This window comes from Lichenostomus cassidix, chromosome 5 (assembly GCF_008360975.1).
Source record: "Lichenostomus cassidix isolate B80296 chromosome 5, HeHo_3.0, whole genome shotgun sequence".
Classification (NCBI taxonomy): Eukaryota; Metazoa; Chordata; class Aves; order Passeriformes; family Meliphagidae; genus Lichenostomus; species Lichenostomus cassidix.
The window spans coordinates 61,205,121-61,228,174 of NC_139486.1; the positions used below are offsets into that span (position 1 = coordinate 61,205,121).

General features: G+C 44.0%; 1 protein-coding gene across 3 annotated transcripts in view; it reads right to left on the bottom strand.

Annotated features, from left to right (window-relative positions):
- Nucleotides 1-216: 216 nt before the first annotated feature.
- The window catches only part of SHANK2 (SH3 and multiple ankyrin repeat domains 2), a 278,447-nt gene continuing 255,609 nt past the window's right edge, over nucleotides 217-23,054 (bottom strand). For 2 of the 3 annotated variants that reach the window (XM_085063353.1, XM_085063354.1), the window contains 4 exons: nucleotides 19,056-19,186; nucleotides 18,467-18,578; nucleotides 14,971-17,380; nucleotides 217-6,792 (listed from right to left, as the gene is read on the bottom strand). In XM_085063353.1, coding sequence (XP_084919479.1) covers nucleotides 6,219-6,792; nucleotides 14,971-17,380; nucleotides 18,467-18,578; nucleotides 19,056-19,186 — 3,227 coding nt within the window. In that variant the 3' untranslated portion in view covers nucleotides 217-6,218. Of the gene's footprint in view, nucleotides 6,793-14,970; nucleotides 17,381-18,466; nucleotides 18,579-19,055; nucleotides 19,187-19,423; nucleotides 19,484-23,054 lie in introns of all 3 variants that reach the window. The other variant, XM_085063352.1, reaches the window with a different exon arrangement.

Genomic DNA, 23,054 nt, shown 5'->3' on the forward strand with positions numbered 1-23,054 from the left:
CGCCCTGCCAGGTCTGATCCCAAAGGAGAACCCAAGCTGCACCACAGAGCCACACCAAAAGGACAAGAGGGTGGCAGAGCCCCAGCACTGCCACTCAGGATTTTCCAGGGCTGGGGAAAGCCAGGCTTGGCCATTCCCTGAGCCCAGCAGGGAATGCTCAGAGACCACCAGGCAGTGGGAAAACAGCAGTGGAAAAGAACCCATGCAAACATGAGGTAGATTTTGAGGTTTCTGTATATTGTATTCTCTTCAGAGTTCCAAAGCAAACAGGTACACGGCGACATTGATTCCAGTACAGTTTGAAGCACATGCAACACTGTGTCCTATCTGTACATTGATCTCTAAGGCTGCCCAAAACCTTTACATGGAAAGCACACAACAACTCACACACACGTGCACGGATTCCTCCTGGCATCAGTCCTGAGGAAAAACAACTGGAATTTTACAGGAGAAACCAAACTTCAGCTCTGCCAGCGCATCTGGGAAATCCCCCCCGGCTGTTCTGAACTGCTTCCTAACCTCAAAACTCCCTTTCTTTTGCGATTTGCAGCTGAACAAGCTGTTGTTCATCGGGTTGTAGTGTCAGAAATGGTTCAAAACAGTCCAAGGTTTACAGTACTGGAGACAAAAACCATATTCCCGTTAAAAACCATGCCGGATGCAGATGAAGTATCACATGGAGATGCTGACATTCAAAACAGAAAAACTGAGAAAACATAAGCACAGAGAGACCAGAGAACACATTAAAGACTTCTCATTCATGTATAATTTGTGTAATTATACAGTCAGCCTTTCTGTGGCTTACATATTCAGGCCAACCTAAACAACAACAATACAAAATTTCCTAAAACAGCTTCTTGTATAAAGAATGACAGCTGTGGAAAATAAAGAAATCAGGACGTGGAAAGGTCTGCTATTGCTCTGAGACAGTGTCCATCAGGTTCCACTAGATGTCAGTGGCACAGAACCAGTTTGTGGCAGACTGAATGGCATGAAGTCCACTTGGGTTATTTATTTACCACCGTCTGTGAGACACAGCCCATGCCAGCTGTACCAACAACCCAGGATTTATGGCAGTGAACTGAACCCAAAATAACAGTCTTGAGATCTCGTTTCCCCCCCTCTTGTTAGCTTGATTTGAATAGAAGACTCGACATGAGGCTCACAAGGCCCAAACTGTGGCAAGGTAAGGTCTGGGTCACTGCAGCTCCTCAGGTTTCCCCAAAGCAGTGACATGGAGCTCCTCCAACCCCCAGCACTCTCTGTTTGTCAGGTACTGAACACCTTGAAGATAAAGCTTTTTATGTGAGATACAGTGTAGCTGATCCAGGTGGAAAATTATAAGGCACATACAACTTTTGTTTTTGTTTTTGTTAAACCACACATTCTGAAGTGTTGTTACAACTGTGCTACTCTGGGTGGCCCAGCCAAGGACAGAGGGGATGAAAAGTCCAAGAAATGCAGGAAAAGAAAGGAAAAATACAGAAACCAAAGAATAAAGCAGAACACATTGATACAATGCTCACAATGACAGCAATGATCAACTCTTCTCATTTCTTTGGCCAACAAACAGTGACAATTGCAAAGCATTCTTTGTTTTGCAGTGGAAATACCTGACTTTATTTGGATACACAGGTGTTTAGCACTGGATTGCCACAATACCTGAAGTAAGTAAACAAAAGAACCCCAAACAGGCTGGTTTTCATCTATGTTTTTAACAAAACAAAGCTGCCAAGTAATTGCTGTTGGGAAATCATGAGAGAAATAATAATAGGGAGCTACAAAAATGATGAACCAGGAATGACAGCTGAGAAGAGAATTGTAGTTAAGGAACATATGAAACCAAATGGCAACAGTTCTAGGCATTTATTCCAATATCTTAGAAAATAAAAATAAAAAATATTCTTCATTGCATCACCATTTAAAGACAGAAAAACAAATCTTTTAACTCAAGCCAAAAGAAGATGTGAATTGTTTCCTCGTTTGTTTTTTTGTTTGTTTTTTGTTTTCCATTTGTATCCTCGTTTATTCACAGTACAGACAGACCCCCCTGGTACAATTTCAGAGTCACAAGATGCACAAAGTCGGACAAGGAGCACTGTTCCCTTCTCCCCTCTGCCAACTGCTCTGCCCTGGAAAAAACTCCAACCCCCCACTGGGAAAAAACCACCAAAAATCCACTTTTCAGCTCCTCGTGGGATGGCAGAGCAGCCCAGAGCTGCAGCAGCAGCAGCAGCACTAAAGCTCAGGGAAATCCCCACACATGCTCAGCCAGGACAAAGAACATTCCACGGGTTTGGGAATTCCACCTTAAGGCAAAAAAATCAGATAATGCAGTTTTCTACCTCTCCCCCTTCAGAAATTTCCTGCTTTTCCAGATTTCAAGCGTGACCCCTGGAATTGGGGAAGTGAATTCGGCATAAGGAATGCTTTAACCAAAAAAAAAAAAAAGAAGGAATAAACAGGAAATGCTTTTCCCAACAATAAATCAATAATTTTCCCTTAGTTCTATCTACATTTCGTTAAAGCATTTTATGCGTTTTCAATAACAAATTGCAACTTTTTTTTGGCAACTTCTTTTTCTTTTTTTAATAAAAATCCAGACAGTGTTCTCTGTTTGCAATCAGAACCACACCCTTAGTGCAATATTATATTTATTTCTTACAGTAATTTTGGTTGCCATACAAGAGTATTAAGGATTGGGGAAAAGTGCAAGTTACAGGAGCTTGAATTTTTTTGTTTTTTTAATCAGTCGAAATAAGAGGAATTAAAGCACAAAAATTACAGCAACATAGATAACGTGAACACAAGTTGTTACACAAACTATAGCGAGAAACATATTAATATCTAGAAAAGAAAAGAAAAAATGTAATGGAAAAATTATCAATATTTGTGGCTCATACACATAATCATCGCCAGATCAACTGGGTAATGCTTTTTAAGAACTGAGAAGAAAAGAAAAAAAAAAAATCACTATTTTTTATTAACTTAAGTACCACAAATAATTAACTTTTTTTTGTGATATGTAAATTCTGTAAATCAACAGTCACATCTAGTCATTTTATAATATATGAATTAAACTTAAAATGTTCTCAGACACCTAGGGCAAGGAGTCTGTGCAGTTATACACAATTTACATCTTGTAAGATTTTGGTATTGTATACACAAATATTACAGAAACTAGGCATGTAAATGCAATTTATTTAAATTACAGTATATAAACAAAAGTTGATCCTAAAACCCAGAATATCTTAGATCTCTAACGACTTTGTTTTTCACTATCAGAGTAGCATGAAAGAAATGGGTCTTCTCTCCTCCCCCCCACCATCTCCAGGCTGATGAAAACACACAGCATCACCTGTTACTATTGCTTTCTTTTTGAGCTTCAAGCCACACTCGGAGCTGGAGACCAAACTCCACTTGGCAGAGGTGCATTTTGGTGCTCCAAGTAGGTCCCCTCAGGTCTCCTCACCTTTTCTCTCCGTAGGACACAAGGTGAAAAATGAAACTGTTCCCTTTCAGCTCGTTAATCTGCTCTTTCCCCCTCGTCCTGTGCCTGCTCTGGGATTCCCTGAAGAGCTGCACCAGCAGGAAGCATCCTGTGAGGAAGGGATGATTCTCACCTGGGACTCACTGGGTGTGTCAGCACCGAGGCTGACCAACAGCAAGGTTGGGATCCAAAAAGCAGCTTTAAAAGTCAACTTCTACATTTCTCTTGCACTACTGTATTTATTTCCTAACGTATTTCTGGCACGTGTTATAGAGGTAATAGCAACTGTACCCAAAGAAACAAATAAAAATAAAATAAAGAGCATGGCATCAGTGGTTTATTTACTGAATTCTGTTGTATCACCAAATGGAAGACAAACGATGGCTAAATTACCATTATTTTATTTCTTTTTTTCACTTCTTAAAAGTGTGTGATGGCCTCAAGTTGCCTGCATCGACCTATCTGAGTGGAACTGCCACTTTCTACACCTCCCATGTTAAAAACTCAGCACTCCCCAGAAGGAAAATGCCTTGGTGCTTCTTTTTTATTACAAGGTTCCTGGATCTCCCCAGATACAAACAGAGCGCAGTAACAGATGTTAAGTCAAAAGATTTGCTGTTCCATAAAGGGGGCAGGAGGCTTAAATAAGTTGATTTTTATGAGTTTCCAATGCAGTTGGTAACTGTAACCACTTTTGAAGAAATACTCATCCTCCTCTGTAGAAGTTCTAGCAAAGATAGAAAATATAACACAGCTCTGCTGGTTCAGATGCATCCAAATGAGGTTGATTTTAAAAAGGTCAAGACTTTATAATTATTCCACAGAAATAGTAGTAAACCACAAAAAGTTTTTTTTCTTTTTTTTTTTCTTTTTTTTCTTCTTTTTTTTTTTAGTTTGTTTTTAACTTCCTAGCACTGAAGTGGCACAAAGGCTGCCCAGTAGACCAGCCACTTATTTTCTTAAAATATTGTGCTTATAAACTATCTGTACAACTATTTAAACTTGCAGTAAAGAAAGATATTTAAAATGCTAAACTTTATGTACTCATACTAGGGCTGTTGCAGACCTAATTAGACACTTGTTTGTGAGCAAAAAATAATCACAATAATAAAAAAATTAGAGATAGGCTGGACCATATCAAGGACCATATCAAGGAAAGAAAGTTCAGGTACCTTGCAAAATGTAAGGGAACCTGAAAGTTTGGTAGGGAGGCAGTGTAGCCATCCACACCCAATTCACCCACCTTGAACATCTTGAATATTCTGTCCAGAAAGACCTACAAAACTCACAGATATTCAGAGGTGTTAATTACAAGGGGGAGCTCAAACATGCAGAGAGAGAGACTTGTTGACTTGAAAATTAAAAAAAATAGTAATTTTTTTTTTTCCCCAAAAAGCCATGTGAACCAGCCGTGGGTGTTTCCCCCATGCTGACGAAGTCTCCCGGAAAGCTCTCTCTGCCCCACTCCCAGCCCTGGATTCTGGCAGGATGCTCCCACCTCTCGTGCCAAGCAATGTGCTAAGCAATGGGCCAGGGGCCAGTGCCCAGCTCTGTGTCCTTGCCCAGAGCCAGTTGCCCTGGGCAGAGACCAAAGCAGACCCTGATCAGCTCTCCTGGCTCTCAGGATGCACCCCGAGACGCTCGGCGGCTTTCCGCCTTGGCAGCACCTCCCTGCCTCCTTGTCACCAGCTGAGCCCCAGCAGGCTGCAATCCCTCTCACTTCACATCCTGGCAGCCTTCCCACTGACTTCAATGGGAACATTCATCTCCCTTCTCCTTCTCCTGCTGCTGCAAACAGCTCAGCACTCACCACTCGCTGCACTGAACATCCTCTCAGGGCTCAGCCTCTCTCGGGGTGTGACTGGCAATCCCAAAGCTGTGCCTGTACACCAAAGTTTGTCCTGGCTTGTGGAGTTCATGTTTTGGCTCAGCAGCAGTGGAGCTGGTCGAGAACTGGGGGATTCTGAGGTTCAAACCAGCTTCATCCTGTTGTCCCTCTCCATGTGCATCCCTCCTCGGCCTTTCCTCAGCGCCTGCCCTGGCAATGGACAGGCACTGAACTTGTTCTGCCACCTTGGAAGAGTGCTAAATACAACTGCAGAAATAAAGAAATACCAGGTAAAACAGAGCAAGGTTACCTTTGGACTGACTCCAGCAGAACAACCAGCTTCGCTGCCAACAAACCAGGGAGCTAAACCAGTAAAAAAAGAGGAACATGAACTCCTGTACCCTCCTCAGTATCTCTGCCACTGATCAAACTGGGTTTGAGTGGTAATGGAGCAACCTGTCCTCTTAAAACGAACCAAGGGCTGGGGAAGGAGGCCTGCTTGGAGACTGAATGTCAACAAGAGAATAAAATAAAATGCAATTTTTTTTTTTTTTCAAGAAAAGAAGCCCTGAAATGTTTGCAATTTAAAAAGAAAATCGTCACGCGACGTTCCCGGCCAAGGGCAGTTATCAAGAAATGCCATTTTGGAAGTTAACAATCGTCTCTCTCTCACATCTCCCCACAGCTTTGAAATAAAATGGCCCCACTTCTTTAGCATCTTTAGGTTTGTGTTTGGGCATGTAGCAGACAGTCTGCATCACCTGAGTACCAGGAATTCATCTGTTTCCCCCTCCCCCCCCAATTTTGCTGGCACTCGCAGACAGACAAGGCATTTGGGGTATGTCAGTACCAGCCCATCTCTAGTTATCAACACAAGTTTGTGAGGCAAAATAGCTATTCTTATCTGTCCAGCAGCTGCTTCAAAGCTCTTTCTATGTTCATTCTGTGCCCAACTCTAGTCACTCCAAGGTCTATCAGATCTTCCTTCTGTAGATTTGGTAAATGTGTGCCATCTATTTCATTGTCCATAAATGTTTCTTTATGTTCACCTAAGTTTAGACTTTCCAACCAATCTGCCACATCTGGTTTAGTCCACAGGTGGACAGGCTTAGTTGTAAAAGGCTTATTTGAGATTGGCTGTTGTAATATTGAGGGAGAAGGAGACCTGCTGCGCCCTGTGGTCAAGCCAAACAAGTCCCCAGAAGGGGGCTGGCTGGGTAGGCTAAATACATCAGACAGAGTTGGAGAAGGAGATGAGGCTGAAGCAGAAGCAGTCAGAGGAGCAGGCAGGATGTCTTTGTTAATCTCTGTTGGTGAAACCACAGGGCTGGGAGCGTGCCTTGCTCCTGAGGTCCTGCTGTCATAGTCTGGGGACCTGCTCTGCAGGGAGATCGGCTGGCTGGCTCCGGGTCGGACAGTGAAAGTGATTGTTGTACTTCGTGTACCTGAGACAGTACTCATGACTTCCGTGCTCCTGCAAGGGCAAACAGACAGGCACAGTTAGAGCTGCCAGCCACAGGCATCTCCACAGCAGCATGTGGGAATCACGGCATGGGAATGCTTGGGGATTTGCACTGTTTAACCAGAAGTACAGAAACGGCGTCATTAACTCTCTCCCAGAAAACCAATGGTAAGCCATAGTTAAAGACAAAACCTTTGCTTATGAGAAAAACACCTTCCAGAGCATATTCTTTCCTATTCAGACCCCTGCTCCCAAATTAACTGCTGGTGAAATGAGAAACACTGAGTGGAACAAGTGCACAAGTGCTGTGTGCTCCCCGCGAAGCACAACCTGGAGCTGATCCTCCCTTTGTGATGTGGAAGGTTGGAATTCTTCTCTTCTGGCCTCACACATTACATAGCTACTAACAGCAGCTGCAGAAAGTTTCAGAAGCAGTGGATTTTGGATCTTTGGGCATTTGCTCAGTGAATTTTGTGGAATGTTTGTAGTCCTGTTTGTTTACAGAACAAGCCTCACAAGCTGCTCTTACTTCCCTTTCCGTTCAAGCTTTAAACACAAACCAGTCCTTCTAATGTTCCTAAAAGATCTTGGTGTCCATTTCCTTCCACACAGAAGCTATACTCTGGCAGTTTCACTACAAAGTTAATGAGGCAAAATCCTTGTTCCTGTGCATGCCTGGAGCTGATGGAGCTGGGATCAAGTTCTGCCTGAAGAAAAGGAGTTTCAGATTCCGAGCTGAGCAGGCCTGACCCTCGCTGAGAGGCTCGCTCTGCTGCCCAGCCTGACAGGGTGGGTGAAGGAGCACGACCCTCTGCTTCTGCCTGCTGGCTACAGAGGCAAATTTAGAAGGTTTGGGTCTGTTCATCCCATGAAAGGCTTGACCCCACAGCCCTCATTCCCACGGGAAGAGCCTGCCAGTCAGCTCGCTCTTCAGGATGCTCTGCAGAACCCTCGGGTGCCCACAGCTCCAGAGATTTTCACTTCAAAAATATCCTGCCAGCTGGGAAAACCTTCACACAACTAAATTAAAGCACTTCCAGACCAAAGGAAGGGTTTATTTATCCTTGAAGCAATGCCATAGACTCCAGAGGATCACGTGGCTGATGCTGTGCTGAGATTTCCAGCGCAGACCCTGACAGAAGCCCTCTGTTCCCGAGTGCCACATTGTCCCCAGGCCTGATGTGTCCTCCTGGGCAGAGCTGAGGATGGCTTGGGTGTGTGATGTCAGACAGAAATGCTTCCATTAATCCACAGATTCCCCACTGTGCTGGAAAGATCTCAAGGAGCTGAAGGGAAAGCAGGGTAAGGCTAACATGGGGCAGAGGTAACAAACAGGTTATTGATCCCTCTCTCCCTCACTGCAGCCCTGAGCAGGGGATGGCAATTCCTTGGCTGGCTGCTGGCTGTGCAGAGCCCTGGGAGTGCTGCCTGCATCACCCCATGGGCTTTGGCACTGAATAACCAAGCCAGGCTCCAGGGAACTGCAGCTCTGCCACACATTCCTGCTCCCCTCACGGTGGGTCCCATTCAAATCCAGCTCCCTGTCGTCAGAAGAGCACCAAGAATAACTTTTTGGAGAACATACATCTTATTCACACCAACATCCCCACTGATTTCCCACAGGCTGCTCCATGTATTTCAATGGGAACAGGGGGATCTCTTTGGAAGATTGGTACTTCACTTAAAACCCAGTAGGAACAATGCTTCCAGCACTTATGGCTTTGTAATTTAACTAAGGGAACTCTTGGCAAGGTTTTGAGTGTTTCCTGGGATGTTTTTGGAGCCTAATTGCTCTCACTGTCTTCTACAGCTGGAGCTAAGCATTCCTACAAATAAAAAGTCTATGGCAAGATGCTATTAAATTCTACTAACCAAGGGGAGCAAGTTATTTCCACCTACTTCACCTCAGCATCAGGAGCCTCACACTTATTACTAAGGCATGAAATAATTTAAAATCAACAAAGGACCTGCTTTGAAAAAGGTTGGGGTAGTGCTGTCCTCGTGATGGCATGAATGAGCTTTGTATAAACAGGGAAATTAATCACTGATCTTTACCTGCAATCACCATTCTGCTTAACTTCCGTGTCTTGCAAATACTAGAAATTAGGGTTTTGTATTCACATGCATTGTGGCAAGATCAAATGGATGATGAAAATCCAACTTCTTTTATTCCAGGTGATGAAACATAATTCCTACTGCTTGACTGGCAGCTCCAGGCTCAGTGCACCTTCAGCTTTCCATCTCCCTTTTGCTGCTTCTCCTCTTAAAGACTCCCTGCCCATCCTTGCTCAGGAAATTACTGCCACTCTGCCTTCAAATCAAGGATGTTAAGGCAGTAAAATAAAACCCCCCAAAGTAAACTCTGTGCTCTCATTTCAAGCATTCCCTAACCTTCTCAGCCCCATGGGTGGGAACAGCCAGGGTGAGCACAGCATCCAAGGCATCCTGGTTCTTTGCTCCTGTCAGCCTGGATCAAGGCAATGGCTCCACATGGCTGCAAGCAGCAGCAGCAGGTCTGAGAGCATCTTGTTTTGTTCAAGCCAGAGGTTCAGAACTGCTGACTATGAAAACAGAACTCTAGGACAGTGGTAAGATTTTTTTTTTTTTTAATTTTAGCTGATTGCAGAGGTTTCAACACCAGTTCAGCTTTGTAGCTGTGTGAGTGCTCAGCTCTCCTGGCATGGGCACAGCCCTGGTAGCTCAGGGAAGTCTGCTGTAGCACTTCCAGCCTTTCAGTCCATGCCTTTAACTTCAAGATTATTTTTCCACGTTCTTTTCCCCTTCTCCACCTGCTGTATCAACTCCTTTCTTCTGTGCTGCACTGTAATTGTAATCCAAGGGAAGAAAACAAGGATATTTATGTAATTCCCATGCATCCTAAATTATAATTTATGACATCTCCCCTAGGATCTGGGATGCAGACACAGCCTTGAAACCATCATCTGTCTTGCATTTTCTGGTTGATTGCTACCCTAGTCAATAAGGAGAGAGATCATTCCAGCTGGAGAGCAGGCATGGCTTGTTGTTATGGGGTTTCCAGATTTTCAATAAGAACTATTTCTTATGCCTTATTTGATCATCTGTTATCCTAAGCATATTAAATCCATATTAAACCTGCCAAAGCCCAAATTTCATTTAAAAAAAAGGTGAAAAGTCCGATAATTATTTTAAATAAAATTTGCTCTATTAGAATCAGCATATGGTGGTAATTTATAAACATTTGCTGCTGTGAGCTGCACTGATTGCAATGCCCATTATGTTGCCTCATATTAAAATCAAAATATATAACCTATATGTCACAACCATGTGGCCTGCAAGTATAAAAGCCATCAGCACAGCTTGTGGGCAAGAAATTATTTAAAATTTTTAATTTTATTTGCAGGATTCAAATTTACTGTTAACTTAATATCAGAAGCAAATCAGTGCAGCAGCTCCCATGGAAAAATGAAAAAAACCCCAACACATTATTCTCAGCTCATGGGAGCTGTTTTATCCTGGAACTTTCCAGAAGGTTTGCTGGTTCTGACACAGCTTTTCCATTGTATCAAAGAAAAACATCTTAAAAACCAAGAGGAGCAATGAGTGGAGTCTCTATATAGGCATCCTGCAAGAAATTAACTTCTTACAGATCTTCAAGGCCACACAAACCCCAAAATTTTCCTTCCCCTCTTAATATTTTTACCTTCTTTTTGGGCTGTCAAGGGAAAATTGTATGGCAGAGAAGTAAGACAATAATTGTCTGTTTTGGGGGAAGATGAAGAACAAGGGCTGACGTGATGACTGGCAGGATCCAGAGCTGCTCACAACGGTGTTATTTTGGGGAGAAGAACTGAGAGATGCTCGGTGTCTGCTGCCAGTGAGGAACAATCATCAAGGGCTGTGGGAGTCTGTGTGTGCAGGAGCAGGAGTTTCCATGTGAAATGTCTGGAAACCAGCAGGAAGTGATGCTGCTGGGCCAGGAGGCAGCCTCAGCCCTCCCTGCTTGGATAACGGCAGGGAGAAGGAAAGCTGGAAGGAGAAAGGGGTAACCACACAGCTTTCAAGGACAAGAGACGACCACAAGGGCTGGTTTGTCTCTACTTTTAGCCTCACACTGGTGTGTAAAACTGTACTAACCATCCCTCCCCACCCCTCCACCTCCAAAAATCTGGCAGAATTTGGGCATATCTGAAAAGTCCTGCCCTTCATTTAGGTGCTCAGGAATCTGGTCTCATGTGCTCGTGCTCCCAACATATTTTCTGAGTATTCCTCTGCTGAATGTGGCTTTTATTTCACCTTGAGATGACGTCCTACCTCCCATTTTAGGATGGCTACCATTTCTGGATTAGGATGATCTAATCCACATCACACTGTGAGAAACACAGCCACCACCAAAGTCACCAGAATGCAATAACAATGGGTGAGCATTAAAGAGCAGCAGAATGTACAACACAGAATAGTCCATGCGTTATGGTCGGCACTTACTTCATGGCACTTCAGCATGACCCTCCTCTGACAACAGCAGTCATGACAGCAAATAAAAATGACAAAATGGAATGACTGAAATGCTGCAGAGATCACTGACAAAGCAAGCAGTCCTGTGAAATTGGCTGACAAACAGTTAACGACGTGGAATGAGTCTAATGGGAGAGCAGCAAAGGGAAAAACCAAGGCACTTATTTCATCCTCTGCCAAACCCTTTACAGACATCCTTTACAGTAAACCAAATGTAGGATCAGTCCCTATACAGCACTCACTGCTAAGTTCACTTCTGCCTTACCTGTTTGTGGGGGAAAAAAAAAGGAAGTTTTCCAGGTACTCATGAAAAACCTAATTCAGACATGGCCAAAACCACTGGCCAGTTTCACTTTTAAAACTTGTTATTCCAGCACAGTGCAGGCTATTCTTCCTAGAGGACTCAATTCCACCTGGTTACTCATCCTCCATCACTCCCACATTTATGGCATTGTGGCTGACATGCCCTGCCCTCCTCTCCTGCAGGAGGACACAGATCAACCAGATAAAAACCTCTGGCACCACAACTGATGGCCATAATTTCTCAAAGAAACTGCTGGCCAAAACTGGGACTGGGATATGGAGCTCTCTCCTTGAAGCTTCTGATCAAACCCTTTAATTATTCTTTAATTAGTAGGAAGTAAGCAAGTGCATCCTCCTCACTTCTTCCTCCTTTCCCTTCTCCTGCTGGGCTCCTTCTCCCTATCCCACAGGCTGGTCACTGCCACTGAGGAGCAGATGGTTTCCAGCCAAGCATTTCCATGCTCTGCTTAAAAATCTTGAAGCTTGTTGTCTCCATAAGAACCACGGGAAACTATAAATACATGGTGTAAAATGACTGCTAAATGGAGGTGCAGAGAATAAAAGCAAGTTTAGGGTGGTTTTAATGCAATAACTAAGAAATGCTGCTCAGCACCACAGAATGATCTCTTCCTAATCCTCATTTATCAAAAACACACAAAGAAGGTGTTTTTATGGGTTTCTGCAGCTGGCCATTACCCAACTATCTGTAGTTTAGTTCATCCCTGTGCCACCCTGACAGGGCAATTGCCTTGAGTGAACCACAGATTTACATCCACTGGCTGTGCAAAAAGAATTCCTAGTGGTATTTAGCATTCCAATCTGGTCTATAATTTCATGTATGGCCCCATAAGCAAACACATATTTTTAATTTCATCAGGCTGCCTGTGCTGTGAACACCACCCAAGCAAGCCTGTGAACATTGTTCCTATTTATAACACTTCCCAATCCCTCTCTTTGGCTGAAGGACAGGAACAGGCTCATTTATTATCACTGTTCTGTTCGCAGAGATAATGAGTTGTTCTTTAATTTAGCAGAATCCCTGCTTTTTGTGAGCTAAAATTCCCTGGTCCCTTTCTAATGCTACCTCACAGAGAAGGGCTACCAGCTCTACAATTGGTTATCATAGGCTTTAGAGTATTAGGGGGAAAAAAATTACCAAGAAACTCCAGGAATTTTACCTTTGAAATGTAAACATTACCTATTACACTGGAAATTTTCACAAGATGGTATTCCTTGGTCATAATATTTGACAGCTTTGTAAAAAACTGTGTCAGTCGTGCAGTCAGGCTAGAAAGGCTGTAATTTATTTAACTTTTAGAGACATAAAGAGGCAGTAAAAGCAATGAAAAAAACCACAGGATTTCTGAATCCACAAGTGAACTTCTCCATTTCCATCTCTCTGCCTTAGCCTTGTGGAGATGAAAAGACACTGCCTGCAGCACCTTTTCAAACACACTTTTAGTGACTGTGGATTGCTGGTTCTCTTGTGCTGTCTCTGGATTGCTATTTGCTTAAAAAAGAAATCCTGAGCAACCTTTCCTGGTGGTTTTAGCAGCTTCAACTCAGCTCCTAATTAAGGAAGTAATCACATAACTTTGGAAAGCAGCAGGAAACAAAATGCAGCCCTCTTGCCTCCTGTTCCCACCGGGAATTCTGTGGAGGTGTCGTTTTCTCCCACAGTCAGATCTGCCACTGCCAACTTATCCCATTGATCCCCTCACAGCTCTCTTGGCACTGTGACATCCCAGGATCCTCTCTCCAGTTTGCTAAGATGAGTTTACGTTTCAGGGAACAAGCAGGATTTCAGCCACACTCCAACAATGCTTTGGGTGGATTTTTTTGCCCCCAGCTGAGCTTCTGTATTCCATAATGAAGACTCAGTAATTTGCCAAAGCTGAGTTCAAAAAATTAAAAAACCTCAAGGACAGAAAAGAAACACGAATTTGTAACACTAAGTCAGATCTCCCTCTAAAATGTAACATATGGGGCTATTTTGCTTAAATAATAGTTTTCTTTTCTCCAATTAAGTGCTAGAGTTTTTGAATTTTTCCCCACCCTTTATATCTTTTTAAAAATATCTTTCACAAAAAATTATTTCTATTTACTTCTACTTTTCATTTTCCTCTCAGTAATGATAGCACTTTGACAACTGTATTTACAATACACTGTAGTTGGTAGCCTCAGCTATCTTCTAATAAAATGGGATGCTAAAGGTCTCCACTGTAACCTGGAAATATGTTTAAAAATAAAAGCTGATAAAAATATTATATATATGAAGCTACAGACAACATGTCCATGGGGCATAACAAGAAACATGATCAACACCTAGCAAAAATATTGTGGTTTTTTTTTCTTCAAGTATAAAGGCTTTTTCTGTAGAGCTACCTCAATTTCTGCTCCATATAGTCAAGTGCCACTGATGGGAATTCCACAATTTCTGTGTTTTATTCCCATTTCTCAATTCTAAACATTGAATTCCCTCCCTGTCACCAGTTTGATGGCTTTCATCTTGCAGGAAATAATATATAACTGTGTTATGCTGAGGCTGTGGATCACACTGTTTTCTGAATGAGCAATCTGTGCAAGCAGTAGAGACACCCTCTCCTTAAAAACAAATTATCTTCATGCTTGGAAAGTGCAGCAGGTTTCCAAAGGCTGAGCTATTTATTAACCAGCAGAATAATTCTAATAAAATCAGGTGCCATACTTTAAAAAAAAAAACAACAAAGCCAGCACATTAAAAAAAAACCAAACCCAAACCCCTCAGCCTCCTAATAAAAGTAACAAAATTACCTTTCTTTCTTTCTTTAATAACTATGGATTTCATGATATTATGTCCACATTCCATACAGATGTGATTTAGTAATAACATGAGCAGTGCAAAGTGATTTTAATGGGCAATTCTCTGAAATACTTTTTGATAAAGCAGATTAGGAGAGGTCTCAGCATGAATCAAATGACACCACACAGTGAATGTGAACCAACCCTTGGCAAAAACACTTTTTACCCGTTTGAAGCCAACGTACCTCACGGGACTGAAGAAAAATTAAATTATCACCACATTTTTAAAAGGAAAACTACTAAAGAGGAAATAAATTAAAGAGGGAAAAAAATTAAAGAGAAATCTAAGAAATTCACATCAAAACAACTGGAAAGCTTGTGCAAACTGCTTTTGAAGACTGAGAAAACTCCTGTTCCATCGTGTAGGCAACACAAATGTTGACAGTGTAAGAAATTCTTGTTTGACACAGACTATTCAAATGTTAAGCAAATACAGAGTATACTCTTCTTTCATCTATGTGATTTACAGGATAAGTTAGCAAAGAGATGGCATAAAAAAAAAGAAAAAAAAATCAAGCCTTTTTAGACAACGATTTGGTTAATTACTTTTACCTTGTACTGAGACTCGCAGTTTTCGTTCCAGTCGGCGACTCCAATCCCTCCCCTGGCTTTGAGGATTTCTCCCTGTTCATTTGCTGGAGTATTGAGTTCAATTCACTAATGACATTAGCCTTGGGGCCTGAGAGAATGGGGCTTTTCACCTCGGGCACGTCCCCCCATAGCTTGGATGTCCTTTGGGGGACAGCTTTGCCCAGGCTGGGCGGGGCACTGATGGGAGGCGGGGGCGGAGCGGGAGGAGGGATCACAAAGCTGTCTACAGTTTCCTCGATCAGCGCATCCTTGTAAAGTGCATTGCTTTTGTTGATTATGGGCTTCATTTTTGGCTTAGGAGGTACTGGGGGTTTGTCCACCAGAAATGTTTGCCCATCTGCATAGACTGTACAAGTATCCACGTTCTCCCCCCCTTCCGAGGATAAGGTAGAGATGCTGGACACCGTTGAGATAGTGCTGGTTGTCTCTAAGTGATGGTCGCTGCTGCTCCGACTGTCGACCTCCTCGATGCCGGAGTCGGCCACGTTGTCGAAGCTGTCGGGGGGTGGCAGGAAGGAGGCAGGCAAACAGTTTGAGAGACCCGCTGGCTTTTTGCCGTCCAAGGAGTTGGCCGGCTGGCCGGGCGAAGGGGTGCCGTTCTTCCTCTGCACCATCAGGTCGGTGAGCGCCGAGCCGGGCGCCGCGCGGTCGTCGGGGATGTCGAAGCTGTTGGCGAACTCCAGCGGGGGCGGCAGCGGCTCGGTGAACAGGAACTCCTCGTCGATGTCCACCGAGGCCAGGGGCGGCGGGGGGATGCGGAAGGGCAGGATGACGGGGTCGTCCACGGAGCTGGCGGCCACGATGGTTTTGCAGGGAGAAGCCGGGGGCTCGGGCGCGGCAGGGACGCTCAGCTCGCTCTCCGCTTCCTCGCCGCCCTCCGGCCTCTCCGGCGGGGAGTTTTCAGGGCTCGGCTCCATCTCGGCTCCCTTTTCCTCCTCCTCCTCCTCCTCATCCTCGGGCGTATCGTCCGACTTCGCCGTGTCCACAGTGTGCACCATCAACAGGCCAGCCGACTTCTGCTGCGAGGTATCCACGATGTTTATCAACATGTTCTTCTTCTCCTCAGCTTTCTTTTCTTTCCCTGCATCCGTCTCGTACTTGTTCTCGGTCTCCTGCCGCCTCAACAGGCCGCGGGTGTTTTGCCTGGTGACAGTGGCAGTAACAGGAAAAGTCGTTTCCATGTTGGGTCTCAGCTTTGTATCGATGTAAAGCGGTTTGTTAAGGTCGGTTTTGACGGCGTCCCCTTTGCCTGGAATCTGCTGCGTCTGCTCTTTCATGGCTCTGTCCCTGGCAGAGAGGGCGAGGGCAAGCGGCGAGTTTGGATCCAGCAGCTTCCCTGTGACCGGGTGGACGTAGCTGTCCGAGCTGGGAGCGCCCATGGGCTTGGCTGCCCCCGTACTGCTGTCGGCACCTTTCGTTTTGGACGGAGCGTTCAATGTCCTTGAGTCACTCTGGCTGCTGGGCTCACTGCTGTTAAAGAGGCTTTCGGGCTCTCTGGGGGCAGGGATGGGAGATGGCGACATGAGCTGTCTGAAACCATCCTCGCTGCTGAACATCGCCTCCTCGGTGAACTTGGACTGCCTCATCCGCGGCGTCGGCGGCGTTAATCCCACATCCTCGTCTCCCAGGTCTGTGGAAAGGAAGGCCGGGGAATTGCGCCTGGCTTCCAGCCTCTTTTCCCTGTCCCTCACGGCCCCTGCGATGGCTGCGGCGAACGGACTGCTGACTCCCAAGCTGTCGTCGGGCCGGAGCTGTCCCGGCTGCTCCGAAGACTGCGGATCGATCTCCATGCTGCTCCCTTGGCTGCTTTTCCCGCTGCTGCTGGTGGATGGCTCTTTGACGATGATGGTTGGGATCGGAATGGAGCAGGTCTTTTCCGGACTGTCCTCCACGTTGGATTGTTTCACCAGCATCCCCTTCCGCCGGGCCGGCTTGGCTGGCACGTAAACGGCTTTGCTGGCGATTTTCCCCACCTCGGAATAGGGGTTCTCCGGCATCTGGCCCCTCTTGCTCCGGAAATTGGCCTGGGCTGCGGCACTCCGGTTGTACAGGTCTTCCGAGTCCAGGGAGTATCTGTCCAGCTCCCGCCGGTAATAGATCCCTTTGTCCCTTATCATCGTCCCCACGCTCTCGGGCCGAACCAAAGAGATTTTTGCACCTGAATTCTGGTTAAATGGAGGTTTGATGGTTCCATAGCTCCGGGCCGTCAGGGATTTGGGGGAGTTGTACAGAGAGGGAGAAGGTGGCGGCGGTGAGGGAGGTAAGGACTGTGGTGGTGGTGGGATATCTTCAGAGGTGTCAGGCATTGAGAGACTCCTGGTGAACTTCAGCATAGGAGGGGCCAGAAACTGCCGCTCCTCCTCCGTTATTCCTGCAAATCGGAGAGAGCGTTTAAAACACTGCCACATCCACTGGGATCCCTCACTCTGAACTATTTCTCCACCCAACCCAAAACTCCAGGGTGCATTCCCCACAGCACAAGGAATATGCAAAATTACAAAAAGATGCCTTTAGGTTGATTCCCACCATAACCATTCTTCCCTGTTGGACATCCCAGGTGCCAGGATAGAAAAGGATGCTACAGAATTTTAATTAAACTGATGGCTGATGTGTAGGCAAATGTTTGGGTTTATGTATGGTCTAGGTGGCTGTAGAGAAGCACATTTTCTTTGGAAACTATTGACCAGGGAAGACATTCTGTGCAATAGAGTCGCTTCTGCCTTGCTCTAGAACTCTACAAATGCATATAATAAAGCAACTCAGAAACCTAATGAATTTTTAAGATGCAACTGAAATTTAGTAAAGGGACTGTGAAGATCCTTTTGGGGAAAAAAGCCCATAATGTAGAATTTCAAAAGATGACATTATATCATTGCAAATATGGTATTTAACATAAATAAACTGTGTAATACTGGAATAGTTTGGATGCTAATTTTACATCAGCATGATGCATTTCTAAATTGATGAAAGTCACTGCTAAGATTGTTAACAAGAACAAAGCAAGCCCAAATTTGGTCTGTTCTTTGCTTCTTTGTTGTAAAATCATCTATTGCCATCATTTGAAATGAAAAAAAAGGTGAATTTTAGTCCATTTGATCAACAGGATTCCTTTGTAAACTACACAGCATTACAACACTTTCACCTCAATAACAAGGAAAAAAAAGGATAGCATTTTGCCCTAATGTTTTGCAAAAGGCTTGTACTGATCTTTTTTTTCTTTCCCCTTGTTAGAGGGAACATTCTAAAGAAAATAATCAAATTGTAATTCCATACTTGCCAAGCAGAATGTGAAAATTGCATCACCTTACACAGAAACTTCTTTTCTCATGAGCTTTGTACAAAGATTAAACAGTCACTCACTGCAGCAAAGATGTAGGAGAAACACACTTTAGGGAAGAAGCAAAGTTACTAAAAATATATGATTAATGAACAAAACCATACAAGAGAGGCATTTTACCTATAGATTTCTGTCTTCTCATTGTACCCCGAGGTATACCCAGAAAAGGACCTTGAGAGCTCCCTGGGACAGTGGGCGTCATCACAGCAATACCCTGTCTCTCATACATGGACTACAAGAGAGCAAACAAAAACCCCAAAAACATTAAAGCACCAAAGTCTCTCCCACGTGGAAATAATGCTTCATCCACTCCCCCTCTTACTGACAATTCTTAGGGAAAGTAATACATTTGGGGTTATTTTGTGGGAGGAGGGGGAGAGAAAGGGAAGGCTGGGCTCTGTTTAGAAGGTCATAAAAGGACAGCAGCTGTAAGTGGAGCTTGTTGACATTATTTACAAGGCAACAGGTTAAGGTGGGTAATGGAAAAATATGTCCAAAACGCAATAAAACTGGTTATTTTTTAACATGCAAAGTTTTGTAAGATCAAATTCTGCACTTGAGCAATGCAATTTCAGATTTCTGGTGCTTAATTTTAATAGGTGCTATAGTATTAATGTCAATTCTTCCCTTACAAAGCATTGTGCATTATTTAATCAAGGTATTAGATATATTAGCAGGAATAAAGCAGTGCTTCATGGCTCCCACTCACATTCATATCTGTAGCTGAGGGAAAACATCTACTAGAAGGCCGCTGTTTTATAGTTGCCACTCTTGAGTCCACAGTTGCATTGTCTGCAATTCTTGATGGCTTGGAAACTGGCACTATTTCATCCACCTTATCTGTAATATAAAAGCATTCAGTAAAATAAATATCACTTGTCCAAAGAAACGGAAAAGTTAAGTATTGCAAGGTCAAAGGAAGAGATTTACTTTTCAAAAGAATGCAAAGAAAAAGGTTTTTTGGCATTTTAACAAGGCAACGCTTGAGCATCATAAGTCGTGCAAGCCGAGCACTTTTTATTGCTGCTACATAACATGCATGCTTTAGTTTTAAGCCTGCATGCATTTAATGTTTACTTAGTGTGACTCGAAAAACAATCCTCTTCTTCAAACCTTCAAAATGTGAAGGGAGAATATCTATATAGAAATGGAAAGAAGACCTTTAGAAATAGTGAATCTGTACAGCACTGTTTCAAATAGAGATAAGCAGACTGTACTTAGTCATCAGAATTTCAGTGATATTTTGGACAGTAACAAGTACTCCAGAAGTGCTCTTTTATGCCTATTCTACTTAAGTAATCACATCCTGATTTGTTCACACTCTTGGACTTGTAGGCTAGTATTGTTAACTGCATCCTTAGTTTAAATGAAAATTTTATGTGGGGTTTTTTTTTTTTTTTAATTGCTCTTAGTAACTGGACATTTTGGGAATGTATTTAGTTGTGGTCAGAAGCAGACCACAAAATAGGCAAATTCCAAATCTGACTGAGAACTTCAGCATTTGGATTTGGGATTCTGATCTACTGCACAATGTGATGGTAAAATACAGGTAAAAGTTTAATCAGGATATTCCAAAGCTGAGTGCTGGTGTTAGCCCCATCTCCAACTTTGGTCACAAACAAGGTTCATCAGCATTTAATACAAAATGTTACTTCCTCACACTGAAGACCTCAAAGCACAGTATAATCAACTAATCATTGCCTGACAGCTCCTTGTTTTGCCCCTTTTACTCCTACGAAACCAAGGCATGGAAAAATTAAATCACTAGCCCAAGCCACCAGGAGAGTTTGAGTTTGGAATCTCTACCAGAATCCAAACTGGAATCACACCAACAGCTTTCCTTACTATGCCTTCCATTGCATTTGCTTGCCTGTATCACGTTAATTTAGTGTCTTTTCCTTTGAAGCTTCACCAAAATTAGGATTAGTTGCATAGCCTGTGGTGTTTCTGCGAGAGGAACACCTCAGCCTGGCTCCTAGGCTTCTACAACACGAGTCAGAGCAATGCTACTTTTCAGCAATTAGATCCATCTCCCAAATAATTGGTTATTTGTCAAACAAGGATAGTCACTTCATTAGGATACTACAGGCTTTAAGAAAACCCAGGTTTTTGGTGATCTCGAGCTGGTGTTGCTATCCCAAGTATTGTATTTAGGGATTTAAATTTTACCTCTCGCTGGAGAGCAGTGCACTCAGGGCCCTGGATATTGGTATGGATGGGAATAAGGCAGGAGGAAAAGAGCTTTTGATCCCTCTAAACAGTAGATCTGGCTGATGCAAGGATGGTATTTTAAATGGGAGAAGAAGAGAGGGAAGAACTTTTAGCCTTCAGGTTAGGAAGAAGGTTGTCCTAGAAGTGGATATTTCAGTGTCACAGAGGGTCAGGGAGCAGGCAGGAAAGGAAAGGCTGAGCAGGACCAGTAAGCTGAACACTGCTGAAAACTGTCTCACAAGAGCAGTGTTGCTGTTTCTTTTCAATTGAAGTTAGCATTCAAGTATTTTCACTGGTCTGCTTTTTTTTTTTTTTTTTTTTCTGGTGGGGTATAAATCATCCAGTGGAAGGAGGAAAGGAAAAAAAAATTCTTAAAATCGTTACATGTATTCAAAAATAAAAACCAACTTCACGTCACAGTTCATAAGGCTTTGTAATACAGACTTCTGAAAGAAAAATATCTGCACTTCTGCCCAGCAAAAGGCATCAGAAAGCAATGGTGTAACCATGAACATTTAACCTATACAGCAAAAATATGGCTGGACTGCAGAATGGTACTCAGGGGATCTATCACTAAGAGCTTCAACTGGGCAGAGATTTCCTCTTAAGGCTCTCCCACCCTTGTTCTCATCCCAGAAGCCAAACAGCTGGTCTTTGGGATACAGAAAGAAGGAAGCCTTGGAAACTGAAGCCCTCAAAATCTGCCCATGAAAAAATGGAAATATACCATGTAAGAAGTGATCCCCTTTATTTTGAACAGACACATGTAACCAGATACCCATTCAGACAACAAAAAGCTACAGGGAAAGAGTGATGAGGCCATGACAGACACTTGGAAAAGCATGAAAATATTTGTTGGGGATGAAACATACATACCCTCCAACTGCACTGATTTTGCTAGACAATCCTGTAAGTCAGATCCTAGTTTTGGATCTGACCAAAATATCAGTTGGTACCAATTCTTAATACCACTACTATTTCCACATGGGGAAAAAAACCCTGGTTCTGTGTGAGCTTATTGCAGGTTTCTTGTCTGTAGAGAGGTTTTCAGTCCTTCTCACCCTATGGCTGCTCCCACTTGCCACTTTTAGCTAAAGCACTTGGAAATGGGAGAGGAGGGCGGGTTAAAGCTCGAGCTGCTTTGCCAGGAACTCTTTAGGGCTTCCTCAGGTGGCACTTCCAATGGCAGCACTGCACAGCTCCTTCTCTTGCTCTACTGCCCTTGGATCAGAAAGCAAAGGTAGAGTGGAGGTTGTGGTTTTGGAGCTACAACAAAAAATGTGAGGCCACAGAAGCAGCCAGCACGTGGAGATTGATCCTAAATGGCAGCAGCTACATGGCGGGTCCTGCGGGAAACGTCAAAATCTGAGCGCCTGGCCACACCTGCCCCACCCTGCTGGAGCGAAAGCCCGGCGTGAAACAAAAACATTCTCACTGCCTCATCAAATGTGCTCCTCAGGCCAAGGAGATGGACTGGCTGAACTGCAGTCAGCATCACTCAGACTCATCCCAGAGAAAGAAGACGTGTTGGGCCAAACCTTTGCTCGCCTGTGCCTCGAGCTGTTCATCTCCACGGCACCAGAGTGCAAACCCCTCCTGCGCCAGAACCACACATTCCAAATATACTCAGACTGGAATAATTTGTCAGGCTCACTAATTAGCTCTCCTCCCAACCTCCTTGTGACCTCAAATACACTGCAGCACGTGCTCCTCGTACCAATGAGAGGGGAAGCTCACAAGCTCAAGTTGGAAATTCTCTGAAGACAACTTTACAAATAACCCTGACAAAAGAGAGAGAAAAAAGGCACAAAAGGGATGCAAAAATTGGTGTGTTGAGTTGACAGAGTGGCCCAAAGAAGCCCACCTCCAACGGGACTTTTAAAAGGAATAAAGCTGGATGAAGGTCAAAAGGAAGGAATGTGGGGAAAGCCTGCACTGGAGGTTGGCCATGCCAGCTGCATTTCCTCCTTCAGTCAGTCCTAAGCAGAGTACAGCCACAAGCACACACACACACACACACACACACACACACACGCGCACTCTCTTACAGGAGCAGTTTGTGGCTGCCTGGTAGAGTAACAAAGTCTGCTCTGCTTTACTCTGAATAACCTCAGCCTCGCAGAAAGACAGGGAAGAAGAGTCTATCTCACTGGCCAGAGAGCACGGCTCGGCTGCAGTCACAGAAGAGGATTTTTATGCCTACAGTTATTCCCTGGTGTTTTCCATAGAAACTGCTCTGCACTTTCCCGAGAAGTCACAACGGCGTGTTGAGAGTCAAACACAGGAGCCATGCTACACCTGTGAGAACCTGTCCCCACCACTCCAGGGGCTCCTGGGAGCAGCATCCTCCCAGAGAACTGTCAGGGATACCACATGTAAAAGCCAGTCTGATGCCTCTGCATGCATATAGCAATTTGAGTGCCACTATATTAAATTCCCCCGAGAGAGGCAGCACCAACAGATATAAAGTAATTTATTGCCAAAGTGCGTTTCCATC